This window comes from Podarcis melisellensis, assembly GCF_964234715.1.
Source record: "Podarcis melisellensis genome assembly, chromosome: 1".
Classification (NCBI taxonomy): Eukaryota; Metazoa; Chordata; class Lepidosauria; order Squamata; family Lacertidae; genus Podarcis; species Podarcis melisellensis.
Genome location: NC_138528.1, coordinates 124,404,388 through 124,421,084, shown reverse-complemented (window position 1 = coordinate 124,421,084; position 16,697 = coordinate 124,404,388). Strand labels below are relative to the sequence as shown.

Genomic DNA, 16,697 nt, shown 5'->3' with positions numbered 1-16,697 from the left:
TCCTACAAGGCTCAGGAGAGACATTCTGTGAAATATGCTCCGCGTTAAACTTGTGGCACATGAACTGGTGGCAGTACAAATAAACATAGCATCTAATGAATAAAGCATATGTCCTGTGCAGTGAAACATGTCAGGAATGGGCCTCTAGGTTTCCATTAAAAGAGAAATTATTCAGGGGTAAAGTAGAAGACCTGCAGCCAGTTGTGTTGGAATGGCACTGTGAAAATGAAGTCACTGTGGCTATGTGAGTTCATGCTGTCTGAGGGTCTTCTATGGCCTAGTTGGAGTGAAATGATGAAGTAGGGCAGGAAGAGAGGGGTTTGTGGGTTTTTAAGTCCTGTCTATATGCATAGCTGTCAACTTACAGATTTGAAAATAAGGGAACAGCTGCCTTGAAAATAAGGGACCAGCAGCCAAAATAAGGGACCTGCAGCCTCACCTGCTCCAGGCACTCCAGTCTTCCTGTCCTCCTGCAATCTGGTCAAACTCATGCTGGTAGCTTCCAGAACACTGTCCAACCAACTTTGTAACCAGAGGTTTAACTGAATAGAATCTGAATCACATGCACTACAAGGCCTATGCAGCCTCAACTTAAGATGGCTCCCCGGCCTGGCTTTGCACTGCAAAGTTTGCAGAAGCACGTGCAACAAAATGGCGTCCAGCTTTCAAAAACCCCCTCAGTTTGCATTAACTAGCCACACACAAGGCATTCAAGCTCTACCCCCCAGTCGTTCTTAGACTTCTTATTGGGTGAGCAACACAGCCAAGCAACACAGTTGGAGCCTCCCTCTTCCCTGGCCGGCAGGGGGGGAGGAAGAGGAGCTGCTTCCTTTGAAATTTAAGGGACATCATTTAAGGGACATTTAAGGGACATCCATCAATAAGGGACAGCAGCGGACATGGCGCTGGAATAAGGGATTGTCCCTTCAAATAAGGGACACTTGAAGCTATGTCTATATGTACGGCTAAGTGGCAGAAGATGTGTGTTTCACGCAAGAGATCCCATGTTCAATGCCTGACAGTTTAGAGTTCCTGAATACCAGTTCCTGGAAACCACAGGATGAGAATTCAGCAGCCAGGTTGCTCACCGGAGGAAGACAATCTGAGCATATTACACCGATCCTGGTCCAACTGCACTGGCTACCAATTAGTTTCCGGGCCCGATTCAAAGTGCTGGTTTTGACCTATGAAGCCTTAAACGGCTCAGGATCCCAATATCTCAAGGGCCGCCTCTTTCCATATGAACCCACCCGGACCCTGAGATCATCTTTCGAGGCCCTTCTTAATGTACCTCCTCCTCGGGAGGTTCGGAGGGTGGCAACATGAGAACGGGCCTTCTCTGCAGTGGCTCCCCGTCTGTGGAATGCTCTCCCCAGGGAAGCTCACCTGGCACCTTCCTTATACACCGTTAGGCGTCAGGCAAAAACGTTCCTTTTTAACCATGCCTCTGGATGATTTGATTTACACCCTTTTAAAATGTGGGGATTGGGGGGGGAGTTCTTGGGTTGTCATTTTTATTTTTATTATGTATTTTGTAGTTTATATCTTGATTTTATTCTGTTAACTGCCCTGAAACCCCCAGATATAGGGTGGTATATAAATTCAATAGATAGATAGATAGATACCGTATTTTTCGCTCTATTGGACGCACCGGACCACAGGACGCACCTAGTTTTAAGAGGGGGAAATCAAGGAAAAAAATTTATCCCCCCCAGCCCCAAAGAGCAATGGACAGGCTGCGCGCAGCCTGTCTGCTTCTCCCAGAGCTTCTTGGGGCTGCGGGGGAGGCCCGGGTTCCACCCCCCCAGCCCCAAAGAGCAAAGAAGCCAAGACAGCGAGCGGGATCCATAGCCGCGCAGCCTCTCCAGCCAGGAGCTAAACCTCTCCAGCGCGGCTAAAGAAGAAGACAAGGCAGCAAGCGCGATCCATCGCTGCCTTGGCTTCCTCTTTAGCCTTGCGCAGCATCTTTAGCCTTGTGCCACGGGATGGATCGTGCCCACTGTCCACCAGGGCTGGACTAGATGACTCCTGGGGTTCCCTTCCAACCCTGCAATTCTATGACCTCAGAAGGTGTTGGGGGTCTCCACCACTGGAGGCTTTTAAGCAGCGGTTGGGGGACCATCTGCCTGGCGTTCTTTAGCTGTGATTCCTACATTGTGAGGGGGCTGGGCTAGATGACCCTCGGGTGGCCCCCCCAACTCTATACAGTCCTATAGTTCTGCGGCAGGAGATCCAAGCCACTTCACACAATGCCCACTCCCAATTTTCATCAGAGAGACACTGGCTTCAGTGTCTAGGTAGGTACCCCCCTACCTGCCACACTTCCCCCACCCCACTTAAGCTGAGGGAATTTCTGCCCAGAGAAGCTCCTAGGTGAGGCAAGGGTTAAGATCTACCTCTGGTGGATCACGGAGAGGCGCGCAAGGCTAAAGAGGAAGCCAGGGCAGCGAATGGGATGGATCGCGCTCGCTGCCCGGCTTCCTCTTTAGCCTTGCGCAGCCTCCCCCGCCCGGCTGGAGGGGCGCGCAAGGCTAAAGAGGAAACCAGGGCAGCGAACGGGATGGATCGCGCTCACTGCCCGGCTTCCTCTTTAGCCTTGCGCAGCCTCCCCCGCCCGGCTGGAGGGGCGCGCAAGGCTAAAGAGGAAACCAGGGCAGCGAACGGGATGGATCGCGCTCGCTGCCCGGCTTCCTCTTTAGCCTTGCGCAGCCTCCCCCGCCCGGCTGGAGGGGCGCGCAAGGCTAAAGAGGAAACCAGGGCAGCGAACGGGATGGATCGCGCTCGCTGCCCGGCTTCCTCTTTAGCCTTGCGCAGCCTCCCCCGCCCGGCTGGAGGGGCGCGCAAGGCTAAAGAGGAAACCAGGGCAGCGAACGGGATGGATCGCGCTCGCTGCCCCGGCTTCCTCTTTAGCCTTGCGCAGCCTCCCCCGCCCGGCTGGAGGGGCGTGCAAGGCTAAAGAGGAAACCAGGGCAGCGAACGGGATGGATCGCGCTCGCTGCCCGGCTTCCTCTTTAGCCTTGCGCAGCCTCCCCCGCCCGGCTGGAGGGGCGCGCAAGGCTAAAGAGGAAACCAGGGCAGCGAACGGGATGGATCGCGCTCGCTGCCCCGGCTTCCTCTTTAGCCTTGCGCAGCCTCCCCCGCCCGGCTGGAGGGGCGTGCAAGGCTAAAGAGGAAACCAGGGCAGCGAACGGGATGGATCGCGCTCGCTGCCCCGGCTTCCTCTTTAGCCTTGCGCAGCCTCCCCCGCCCGGCTGGAGGGGCGTGCAAGGCTAAAGAGGAAACCAGGGCAGCGAACGGGATGGATCGCGCTCGCTGCCCGGCTTCCTCTTTAGCCTTGCGCAGCCTCCCCCGCCCGGCTGGAGGGGCGCGCAAGGCTAAAGAGGAAACCAGGGCAGCGAACGGGATGGATCGCGCTCGCTGCCCCGGCTTCCTCTTTAGCCTTGCACAGCTTCCCCCCGGCTGCAGAGGTTGCGCAAGCCTTTTCTAGAGGAGGGAGAAGGGACTGACTGGTGGTGTCTCTCCCTTCTCCCTCCTGGGGAAAAGCCCGCAAGAGCCGCGTGAAGCTTGTGTGGGGCTCTTGGGGGCTTTTCCTGCCTGCCTCCCCCCTGCATTCGCTCCATAGGACGCACAGACTTTTCCCCTTAGTTTTTAAGACGGAAAAAGCGCGTCCTATGGTGCGAAAAGTACGGTAGATAGATAGATATAGATAGATGAAGAAAGAAAGAAAGAAAGAAAGAAAGAAAGAAAGAAAGAAAGAAAGAAAGAAAGAAAGAAAGAAAGAAAGAAAGAAAGAAAGAAAGAAAGAAACCGTATTTTTCGCTCTATAAGAAGCACCAGACCACAAGACGCACCTAGTTTTGGGAGGAGGAAAACAAGAAAAAAAATATTCTGAATCTCAGAAGCCAGAACAGCAAGGGGGATCGCTGTGCAGTGAAAGCAGCGATCCCTCTTGCTGTTCTGGCTTCTGGGGTAGCTGCGCAGCCTGCATTCGCTCCATAAGACACACACACATTTCCCCTTACTTTTTAGGAGGGAAAAAGTGAGTCTTATAGAGCAAAAAATACAGTAGATAGATAATGATGATGATGATGATGCTCGAGTCCTGCTTGCAGGGTTCCCGCAGGCATCTGACTGGCAACTGTGAAAACAGGATTGGGCCATTGTTCTGATCAAGCAGGCCCTTCTTATGTTATATGAACTTGTGTGGTGCTAGAATCACGTGACGGCACAGATCTAAGCTTGAAGGTTCAGATTCTAGTATCATGTAACAGGATGCAGGATGCCCCAGAGATTGCCTCAACCCAGAGAAATCTCATCCCCAACATTCTGAATCCTTCGTGGGGAGGGAATGGTCACAGTGTGGCAGGGATCCAGTGTCGTAAGTGGCCAAGTGCCAGTTCACAAACTACATGAAGATGCCACTAACTGCCGCCTTTTCCCATCTGTCCTGGATTTCTGTTTGCTTGTGCTTAAAGGGTCAAATGAGAACCTTCCCCAGCAGGCTCACAGTTGAGTTGGCTTCCCTTTGTAAGTGCATGGTCCAGCCCTCACTTGATCCAACCCCCTCCCGCCAAAGGAAACTACAAATCAAGCCAAGAATAAGTATCCGGTTGTAATATTGGGCATGTTTAGCCTGGAGAAGAGGAGGTTAAGGGGTGATATGATAGCCATGTTCAAATATATAAAAGGATGTCACATAGAGGAGGGAGAAAGGTTGTTTTCTGCTGCTCCAGAGAAGCGGACACGGAGCAATGGATCCAAACTACAAGAAAGAAGATTCCACCTAAACATTAGGAAGAACTTCCTGACAGTAAGAGCTGTTCAACAGTGGAATTTGCTGCCAAGGAGTGTGGTGGAGTCTCCTTCTTTGGAGGTCTTTAAGCAGAGGCTTGACAACCATATGTCAGGAGTGCTCTGATGGTGTTTCCTGCTTGGCGGGGGGTTGGACTCGATGGCCCTTGTGGTCTCTTCCAACTCTATGATTCTATGATACTTCGGGCCAGCCATTAGGAGAACCAGACAATGTGAGCTAGTCACGTTCTTTAATATTCCCATTGCATTTCTGACAGTAAAGAAAGCAGGCAAATAAAAGTTACAAATAATAATAGTTTTTAAGAAGTCTACTCTGATTTGCCTGCATATTTTACAAGTTTCAGTAAATTATTATATTTGGTTATTATTTAACAGCTATATTTTATTTGCTTCCAGACTTTTGCGGGTGTTTGTGTTGGTAGGATCTGACATGTGTCTTATGAGATGTTTCTGTTTTCAAATATTGCTGTAATTTAAACAATAACTATAATGTAGGTGTGTGACTCTCTGACATTCAAGATCAATCTTCTGCTTATAATTTTCAGCATTTGATCTCTCGTTACTAGGAATAACAGATGACACATACATTTGCCTATGTGTGTGTCGAAATCCTTTAAAGAACACAACACATCCTGGGTGCTCCACCAATTTCATAGTTGCTGAATTCTATTCTAACGTGTCTCAAAATTTATGTTTCTGTCACTTCATGCCCTTCCAGTCCATTTTTGCAGCTAGGCTCATTGATGAAGTAGCAACAGCTGGAATATTTTTTTTTTACGAAGCAGATAGAGGTTGTCTTTAAGCTTTGCAGATAATCCCACTGTAATTGTATCATGAAAAATGCTGTTTAAAAATTAAAGCTTTCAAGAAACAGGAAATGTACATTGCCAAAGACACTACACATTTAAACATGTTTTATGAAGTCTAATAGCATATGTTTAAGACCAGCACTAATTGTCAAAAGGCTTTCTCACATGTCCTTGATTTCTGTGCAAAGGATTTGACAGGGAGGGGAAATAATTGTTTCTAACACCTTCGGTAAAGAAAACTTGGCCCTTGTGTTGTATTTCTGCATTGCACATCTGATCCCCACAGTTTGTACTGGTACAACAGCTGCCGGCTTCACTGTCTCCAAGGCATAGATGTGGTCATCCACATCTTCAAATCCAAGCCATGGTGGTACAAACGGTGTGAGACAAACAATTCCATGCTAATACATGCATCATGTCCATATGAAAGAAGACCCCATGTCAGATGTAGCGTTACCACCAGTGTTTCAAATGACCACCAAGGTTTCAAAGGGTCTGAAGTTAAAAGTTGCCTTGCTGAACTGAACTCTGCGCCCTGTGCCCAGGGATGCCTGGTGGCATTAGGAGCAGTACAAGTTGGTGTGGCTTGGCCAAAACACTATTGCAAGCCAATTCAGAAGGCTTGGCAGGCCTCATTAGGCCTGAGGACTGGAGGATTCTCACCCCGAACTAAAGGATCGCAAATAACGATTGTTTAGCCCAGGCAGGAGAAGGCCTTCGTAGGTAACAAGCAAAGAGAGAAGGAGGAAAGGGCCGACTCAGCAGAATGAGGAGGAGGGCCTCCAGACGTACCACATTTTGCAGTAACCGAGGTAACACACATTACCACCTAAAGAGGTGGTACATAGGAACAGTAACTTCAAAGTCCAACATTACTTGTACCGCTGCTCAGAACAAAGACTTTGCACCAACTCTGGGTTTTCCAACAACCTATTCTAGCCATTGGATACAAAGAATGTTTCCACCAGGTCCATCAAAGCTGTACTGTATGCAGTCTGCACTCTGGGTCACAGATGAAGGGGAATATTGGGGGCACAGGTAGAGCTGTACTGTGGTTCACCTTACTTTTTAAGCTGTGTGATCCATACCCTGTAACGTTCCTCAGGTGAAGTAGGGTCATTTTCATCTGAGGAATGTTGGGAGGGTATGGCGGTCAACTATCACCCCATCGCTATCCAAAATGTATCCACATCATTCAGAAAATCACCTCGAGCAATGTAACAAATCCCCCAAAATACAAGCATGCATATTTCTACCAACTGCTGCATACTGAAGGCACGTCCAAAGATCAACAACCCAGTTTGAAGGAGCAAGATCTCAACACATGTGATCTTGAAGACTGTCATCACGGTGCATAAATCAAGATTTATTTATTTTGTAAATATAGAGGTCTTACCTCTGGTGCAAGCCATGGTCAGGTCAATATCACAGTTCCAAAAGGCCTCCCTCCCTTTTAAAAAACAGAATCATAGCAATCTCCATTCCACCCCCTGAAAAACACAAACCTCAGTTTTGTCCATTGGGGGAGCAGGTTACTCAAGGCTGGTAACATTTGCTCTTGAGGTCTTGTGTACTTCCCTGAGAATGTTCTTTTTAAAAATTGTTTTAAAAATGAATGTTCTCTTTAAAAAAGATGCATGTACACAGGCAGAGGAACACCAAAATCGGGAAAGGGTAGTGAAGAGAAGGGGAGAAGTCTGTTTGCCCCTTCTTGGGTGGGTGACTTTGCGGGCAGGCCTCCAGGCCTCCTCTGTGAACTGGACTATTGCAGGCCGGATTGTCCTCCTGCCACCAAATTGGCCAATGGCAGAGTGTTCCCCGGGGCGTGGGACCAACTGGCCAATGGTGGCGCTTGGCCTTGCATGCCCAGAGTAGGGATAATTTCCCAGCCTGCAGGGCCCTCTGGCCTCTGCCTCTCGCCAGAAATGACTGAGGAGAGGAACAAAAGAAACTCAGCCTGAATATCAAGCTCCACCTACTTGTGTGGACAGTGACCAGGAGAAGGGCAATGAATATTATGACTTATGGGACTATCACAGCTGATGGGACAAGGTGCGGAACATGCACACAGAAAACTCAGATCTGAATGAGCTGTTTGTGATATACAGCCAACATCTACACGCACCGATGGCCATTTTACTTTCCTAATGGTGACACAGGAACTACGTACCTGACAAGATTAGAAGCTCAATTATCTCTGCATCCCCCAGGAAAGCAGCAACGTGAAGAGGGGTCCTCTTCTCTGTGTCCTAAAAAGCAAAAGAGACACATGGTCATTCCAGAATTACTAACCAAAGGCCTACGGGCTGCCGCTGTAGCAGGTCTGAGGGAGACAGTCAAGGCCACTCCTGGGAAGCTCCCTCAATGCAGTTCAAGATATAGGGATTGCCAGCAGATGGTCTTCAAATTTCGTTTTGCTTCACCCTCTACTGCTTCCTGTCAGGGTGCCCCAAGTGTGAAGATGGGGCAATTGCTGCCGCCTACAGAGTTGGCTCTGGGACTTGAAGGGGTAGGGGTCTTTATGTTAGGCACACAAAACAGATATTTCTATCATGCCACTTCTGAACTCCTTCGATCCTCCACGCAGTGTGAATATGGCAGCATTCTTGGGACAGCATTGGGTCTTTTCTAGAGATGGGCAAATTTGTCAATTTGGGTTTCAGTTTCTCATTTTCCAACCTTATGAACGTTTCCACACCAGTTGGCACTTTTTCTAAGGCCTCATGAAAATTCATTTCTCCTACCATACACATTTTTGTATGCAATTTTGCTTAATACACAAGTCTTTGCAATGCAATTTTCCTAATATAATGCATTTGTTTATATGTTTTTTTACCTCATTTACCCTTCACATTAACTTTGGCTGATATCAAATCCAGACCTGCTCTTTTTGGGCCTCTTGCACTTTTGCAGATGGGAGAACAGATTTGTTAGCAATATTTTGCTCACAATACAGCCTTTTCACTTTATGACTTAAAACTGTAGAAGTCAGAGATCCAACGGGTGTGGGGCAGCATTTTTTTATAGGCTTTTTACATTTTGTAATTCAGGTTGCCCCCTGACCAACTTTTGATTGGTCACACCAGATTGGTTCACTTCTGACCACTTTGATTATGAAAGCGGGATCTAAACTGAAGGAAATGAGAGTAAGATGTGTGGGAAATACAACAGTGATATTTAAATTTATCATGAATACTGAATTTCCCTATGAGTAAAGGAGACTTCGCTCCCATATCCATATACCTCCTAGCATTCATCCACGCCGGGTCTCATTTTTTAAGTAGCAATGATCTGCATTAGCTGGAGCACAAAATTTCAAGCGTTTGCCAAAAGGTTTCTGCAATTATCTGCATCTTACTCTCCACCTGTATTCCACCTAAACATAATGATAATTATGATAGCAGAATGGTAATTATGAAGGAAAAAGCAGCAAGCAGAAGAGAAATAACTGCTTATGAAGCAGTGCGCAAGTAGACATGATTTCTGGTTAAACCTTTGTTGCTGTTGATTTAGGCAAGGTTCTACAGCATGGTGCCTTTGTGACAATGGTATTAGCTCCAGGGTTTGGGGAGGCAAGATGGACAAGATGTCCTCAAACAGATACCTCCCTAAGTGAGCCCAGCTCCTCCTTGCTGTTGTCCCTGCTGCTCATTTGCTTGCCCTCTTCTGTTTGGGAGCTTCGGGAGAGGGCAAAATGAGTGGAAGTTGCTGCTCCTTCTTCTTGTTCCTTCTATTGTGAACTCACTTGGAGGAGACAGGTGTGCAGGCAACAACAGTATGGAGAAGGAACGACAGAGCCAGGGGCCCCGAAGGGTTGGCAGTGGGTTCCCTGCTGAGGTGTGGGCCTTAGCTGGTGCCCAGCAATACCCACACCTGATGCTAACCCTGCTGTGAAAGGAGAAAGGCTCTCCTGAAAGCAGTTGGTGGCTACAACAAGCAGCAGGAGATATTGATGTCTAGGTTTGCCACACTGTCTTGCTCTCACTATTACTCTCATGCAAAAATTATAAAGGACAACCAACAAGTAAGATCCTAATGGATCAGCCCAAAGTCCAATCTAATAATAATAATAATTTTTATTTATACCCCGCCCTCCCCAGCCAAGGCCAGACTCAGGGCGGCCAACAACCAATAATAAAAATGAGTTGAATGAATACAACTTAAAAACAAGATTAAAATACAACATTAAAACAATTAAAAGGCAGCCTCATCACAGGAGGAGAAAAGAAAAAGAAAGAGGGGGAGGGAATCAAATTGACTCCAAGCCGAAGGCCAGGCGGAACAACTGTGTCTTACAGGCCCTGCGGAAAAAAATCAGATCCTGCAGGGCCCTGGTCTCATGAGACAGAGCGTTCTACCAGGCTGGAGCCAGTGTTGAAAAGGCCCTGGCTCTGGTTGAGGCTAATCTAACTTCCTTAGGGCCCGGGACCTCTAGAGTGTTGCTATTTATGGACCTTAAGGTCCTCTGTGGGGCATACCAGGAGAGGCAGTCCCGTAGGTACAAGGGCCAAGCAGTCAATGGTTCGGTTCCATAAACTCAGTTCTGTGCATGCACATTTATTGTGAGGGTTGCAAAACTTCAGGCATTCAGTAGCCACCAGAACCCAAAAAAGTTAAGTCTGGCAGCTAGAATATCTCACAATTTCCAAAATAGTGCAAACCTTTTCCTTCCAACATAAGAAGGTGATTCCACCAGATAAATGACCCACCCACCCACACAAAAAGGTCTAAAACAACAGAAGGAAGGACTGCACATGTTGTTAGTGTAAGTAGAGCCATGTATACAGTAGAGCCAAGTATACAGTCCTTTAAAAAAAGAACAAAAAAGGTCTGTCCAAGACAATAGATACCATTAAACAAGGCTAAATATATAGTTGTTGAAGGAAGAGGCAGGATTAATTTATCTCTTGGCCTCGCTGAACTTTTTCATTGTTCTGTCTCAAGACTGATGCATCACAATGACTATTTTTCTTGCTGACAATAAACAGTAGTGAAAAGCAGTTTATGAAAAACAGCATTTGCACACTTTCGTCTTCTTAAAGGAAGGCAAGTCTTTGATTAGCCCTGCGCCTAACTGTCTGTTTAATTAGAACAGTAACATGTGCAAAGATGATCAGTCCTACCATTGTTTCAAGCAAGGTGTCAACAAACCATGAAAATTTTCAAAATGGAGATTTCTCGATGTCGTTTTTAAAATCAGCTGTAGAACGTGAAACTCTAAGGTTACTAGCTAAATGGCTACTTCATTATTTTAATTTTTACAGTCATGGCTGGGGAAAATAAACCTAAAGCTGGCACAATCCACAAAACTATATCGAGGTGGCAATTTTCAGGGCACAGTCAACAACAAAAATCATTTTGTGATGACGAGTTGGGAACTAATCACAAGAATGCTCCAAAACATGTATTGCGTTTTGGTGGTTGGCTTCCATCAAAATGGCTCAAACTCAGCACCTTTCATACATTGTTATGCATGTCAAAGAGGGGCACTGCCAGTTTGACACATCAAAGAAACTGAATGAGCAGCCACTACATGCACACAAAATACCTAATTTGTGTTCTCTCAGAAACACAAAATGTTTTTTTGAACTTGCATAGACTTTGCACCTTTAAAGCACATTTCTCCCCACAAAAAAATTCAGGGCACTGCAGTTTGATATAAAGGGCTGCTGAGAATTGTATCTCTGTGAGGGGGAGATTTAAAGGGCCAGAATTCTTTGAAGGAAATAATTTGTTTTAAAGCTATGGTGCACATGCTGTCTATGTCAGACTGGGAAAACAACAGATCAGAAAATTGGGTCTGTGATACTGATAAAGAAGGTTAATCTAGCCATGAAGCATTGGTTCCTTAAGATATAGGACGAGATGTGGTTTAATTAGGCTAGCCGGCAGCCTTCATAAAGTCAGGGAGTCTACATAGCTGGCTCCCTGAACTATCCACATTATTTAGGTTGGGCACAAGACAATAATGCTCTACAAAACTCGATAACAGGAATTCAAAACTTCCTTGTAGCTGTGGGCAGTGGGCCAGTGAAGCCACATGCAGGAACAGTGTGTTTACAACGACGAGTGGACAGATAAGAAATCAACAATGCCATAAACGAAAAACCATCATCTCATTTCTCCTCATGTTCAGTAAGAAAAATGGAGCCGTCTTAACTGCATGAACGAAACAAGTGGTTTTCCAAACCCCAACAAGTATGTCACCGAAGGAGAAGCCTGTTTTATGTCCACATATGGTAATATTTTTAACCCATGCAAGCAGATTAGGGAGGAAAACAAAGAATTCTGTTCCAATTTCCCCAGGGCAATCATGCACATTAAGCTGCAGACACGACAATGACCACTCTAAAGAACGAAAACGACACACCACAATTATATTGTAGTTTTAAACCGTACAACAGTTCTTCGTCGATTAAAGGAACAGCAGCCTTTTTCTCACATGGCTTGAAATGACAAAGTTTTATTCTGTGCTGGCCTGGCTGCCAGGAACCTGGGAACCTCACCGTGGAATTTAAACAACTGGATCGTCCCACTCACCTGTCTAAGTTGATCCAGGAGAAAAATTCCCCAACCCTGCTATACTGGACTATCAGGAAAACTGCAGAAAATTCCTCACAGAGAGGAAAGCAGAAAGCCAGTAAAAACAGATCACAGGTGACAGTCAAACCCAGACACGTGAAAATGGATGAAAATGATCATCTCATCTTCCACTCACACTTCTCAACAGGGCTGTTGCTAGACTTGGAATTTGAAAATCATGATAATTAGACAATTGCATTTTTCAGCTGCTGATTAAGTACAACAACTAAGTCTCTCTCTCTGGCCAACACCAGTGGGAGAATTTCATACCACTTGGGATTATTCCTTAGGCAAGCCACTCCTACATAAATCTCTCCACTGAAAAAAAGCAGGGAAGGAAGAATTGTCATAGCTTGTCTTTGGCACCTGTCTGTCTCAAGAGACAATGGAGTCTGCCTTTGCTGCACTGACCTTTCAAAGTGCGCAAGCCTGCGCAGTGTGTATGGAGGTCCTGGCCTGCCCAGACAACAAGACCCCCACCCCACTCGGCCTTGCTGGTGTGGTCCAAAGGAAAGCACAGCAACACGTTTAACACCAGCTTGGCTGCAGGAGTTGCCAGGAGGTATACAAGATGTCATCCAACCATCTTAGGGACTCCACTCCGAATTTGTGTAGAATTTACTCTTTAGCCTTTTCTTCTCCCAAAGATGTCTCACAAGGAAACAGAGGTTGAGGATCAGAGTTTTCCATCTCCTAGATAGGCTACCTTCTCAGATTGACGAGCCTCATCTGCCCCTGACTTCTCTCTGCAGCACATGCAGAAACCGCTTTCTTGACTGTTGGTCCCGTTAGCTATTACGGTATAAAAATGATCCCAAGTGTACTTTGTTGGGGATGGGGCCCAAAATCTTGAGAATAGGCCTCTAGACTTTGGGTAGAGGAACACCTCTGCACCTCAAAAAAAAAAAAAAAATGAATCAGCATTTCTGCTGGTCAAATCTTGTAAGACAAGGTTTTTTTGGTGGGGGGATTAGACACAGTCACTTACCAGAGCATTGACATCTTCTGTTTTGTAGATCAACATACGTATCTCATCAGGATCACCATTGAAAATTGCTTGGACCAGCGGGGGCTAAAAGAGACAAAAAATAAGAGAAGGGGGAATGATTGAATGTCAAACCCATTACACGCTCCAAGATATTTCCAGCCATGTTAAATGTCATATTTACACTAGACTGCCCTGAAATCTAAATCAACTGCCCGCTAGTCGGTTGAGGATTGGGGGCATTAAATCCTGCTGCTTTGGCCCACACCCGTTTCCTGCAAGGGAAAGAGGCATGCAGCCAACACAGGATTTTAGCTGCTCTTCTGCCCATCAGATGGCATGGTTTTGATATGGGCTGGTTTATTTACCGTATTTTTCGCTCTATAAGACACACTTTTTCTCTCCTAAAAAGTAAGGGGAAGTGTGTGTGCGTCTTATGGAGCAAATGCTGCGCGAAGCCTCTTCAGCGCAGCAGGAGCGTTCCTCCCACTGCACTGAAGAGGCTTTGTGTTGCTTTCGCTGAAGCCGGAACAGCAAGAGGGATTGCTGCGCAGCAATCCCTCTTCCTGTTCTGGCTTCAGGGATAGCCGCGCAAACCCTCTTCAACAACATTTGATTCAGATTTTTTTCCCCTTGTTTTCTTCCTCTAAACTAGGTGCATCTTATGGTCAAGTGAGTCTTATAGAGCGAAAAATATGGTATATACTGCTTTTTAGTGCAAATCCTTCCCCCCCAAAAAATCAGTCGGCAACCTTGTACCATATTAATACAAAATAAATATACAATGAAAGTGCAAAACATACAATACATCAATGGAAACAATAAGACATCGCAAGTGACATCAACTGATGCTTGGGTGAAATGATCTTGTGAACCAACTTGAACCCTGTAACAGGCCAAGACTGACTTACACCAACAACCCTCTATGCGCTACTATCTCAGCTGCTAACAATGGTTCTTTATAACTGCCTGCTAGATTTCTGAAAACTGGTCAACATCCTTCTGCAACTTTAAAAATATATGCACTCTAAATACCATATTCTCCTGGCTGTCTGCTAACAAAGGCCAGAAAAGGGAGAGTGATTTTGCACTGGAGTAAGAAAGGGGGCAAGGGACGCGGGTGGCGCTGTGGGTAAAACCTCAGCGCCTAGGACTTGCCAATAGCATGGTCGTCGGTTCGAATCCCCGCGGCAGGCTGCGCTCCCGTCGTTCGGTCCCAGCGCCTGCCAACCTAGCAGTTCGAAAGCACCCTTAAGTGCAAGTAGATAAATAGGGACCGCTTACCAGCGGGAAGGTAAACGGCGTTCTGTGTGCTGCGCTGGCTCGCCAGATGCAGCTTGTCACGCTGGCCACGTGACCCGGAAGTGTCTGCGGACAGCGCTGGCTCCTGGCCTATAGAGTGAGATGAGCGCACAACCCTAGAGTCTGGCAAGACTGGCCCATACGGGCAGGGGTACCTTTACCTTTACTAAGAAAGGGGGCACTTGAACTCATAGCCTGTCCCCGGAGAAAAAGCAGCATTTGCCTTTGCACAGCACTTACAACCATAAGTGCGCGCACACAATGTTCATATGTTTCTATGCAGTGGAAGGAAACCGACATCATTGCTGTTGCATTCATGGAATCTAGGGTATAGTGTGAATGGCTAAAGCAGGAAATAATTAAGCAGCTGGTCCTTCAGTAGTTGGAAACTATTACTGATGAGACTGAAAGAAACATCTGCTCCGAGAGTTCACCACAAGCTGCCCCTTTCAGTCTATATTTAGAGGCGAGATCTATCCGTGGTTCTTAACATCCGTTAAACTTATTTAAAAGCATGATCATGAAGCAGAGGTGGGGAGCTGGCTGGGGCGCCAGATCCTTATCTCCATTCACCTCCAAGGACCAAGTCTGGCACATGAGCAAAGCCACCCACATGCCATTTCACCTCCTGCCCTCATGACATCAGGTAACATATTTTTGCCTACAGGTGAAACTCGGAAAATTAGAATATCGTGGAAAAGTTAGTTTATTTCAGTAATTCGACTTAAAAGGTGAAACTAATATATGAGATAGACTCATGACATGCAAAGCGAGATATGTCAAGCTTTTATTTGTTATAATTGTGATGATTATGGCGTACAGCTGATGAAAACCCCAAATTAACATTCTCAGAAATTAGAATATTAAATGAAATCAGCAAAACAAGGACTGCAAATAGAGCAATATTGGACCTCTGAGAAGTTGTTGTTGTTTAGTCGTTTAGGACTCTTCGTGACCCCATGGACCAGAGCACGCCAGGCACTCCTGTCTTCCACTTCCTGCCGCAGTTTGGTCAGACTCATGCTGGTGGCTTTGAGAACACTGTCCAACCATCTCGTCCTCTGTCATCCCCTTCTCCTTGTGCCCTCAATCTTTCCCAACATCTGGGTCTTTTCCAGAAAGCCTTCTCTTATCATGAGGTGCCCAAAGTATTTGAGCCTTAGCTTCAGGATCTGTCCTTCCAGTGAGCACTCAGGGCTGATTTCCTTCAGAATAAATAGGTTTGATCTTCTTGCAGTCCATGGGACTCTCAAGAGTCTCCTCCAGCACCACAATTCAAAAGCATCAATTCTTCGGCGATCAGCCGCCTTTATGGTCCAGCTCTCACTTCCATACATCACTACTGGGAAAACCATAGCTTTAACTATACAGACCTTTGCTGGCAAGGTGATGTCTCTGCTTTTTAAGATGCTGTCTAGGTTTGTCATTGCTTTTCTCCCAAGAAGCAGGCATCTTTTAATCAACACAGACTGTGGAAACTTCAAACTGGACTTCAAGCATCTGGCATTGTGTGCCTCTCCATTCTTCCTCCAGACTCTGGGTCCTTGGTTTTCAAATGAGATGCAAAAGCTGCTCTCATCATAAAAGAGATTTGGAGAGCCATGTCATCAGCTGGTGACACTGTGCTTCATTAAGTCCAGGGTCAACGCAGCAATCTACCAGGAGATTTTGGAGCACTTCATGCTTCCTTCCACAGATGATCTTTATGGGGATGCTGACTTCATTTTCCAGCAGGACTTTGGCCCCTGCCCACACTCCCAAAAGTACCAAAACCTGGTTCAATGCCCATGGGAGTACTGTGCTTGATTGGCCAGCAAACTCGCCTGACATGAACCCCATAGAGAATCTATGGGGCATTGCCAAGAGAAAGATGAGAGACATGAGACCGAGCAATGTAGAAGAGCTGAAGGCTGCTATTGAAGCTTCCTGGTCTTCCATAACACCTCAGCAGTGCCACAGGCTGATAGCATCCATGCCATGCCGCATTGAGGCAGTAATTGATGCAAAAGGGGCCCAAACCAAGTACTGAGTACATAGGCATGCTTCTACTTCTCAGAGGTCCAATATTGCCCTATTAGCAATCCTTGTTCTCCTGATTTCATTTAATATTGTAATTTTCTGAGATTGTTAATTTGGGGTTTTCATCATCACAATTATAACAAATAAAGGCTTGACATATCATGAGTCTATCTCATATATTAGTTTCA

The 16,697-nt window shown here is 46.4% G+C and overlaps 1 protein-coding gene across 8 annotated transcripts in view; it reads right to left on the bottom strand.

The window, feature by feature from the left end:
- ANKRD44 (ankyrin repeat domain 44) overlaps positions 1-16,697 on the bottom strand; it is a 153,796-nt gene that overhangs the window by 79,341 nt on the left and 57,758 nt on the right. For all 8 annotated transcript variants that reach the window (XM_081910771.1, XM_081910776.1, XM_081910774.1 and 5 more), the window contains exons 2-3: positions 13,192-13,275; positions 7,792-7,870 (exon numbers count right to left, since the gene is read on the bottom strand). In XM_081910771.1, the coding sequence (XP_081766897.1) occupies positions 7,792-7,870; positions 13,192-13,275 (163 nt within the window). The remainder of the gene's footprint in view (positions 1-7,791; positions 7,871-13,191; positions 13,276-16,697) is intronic.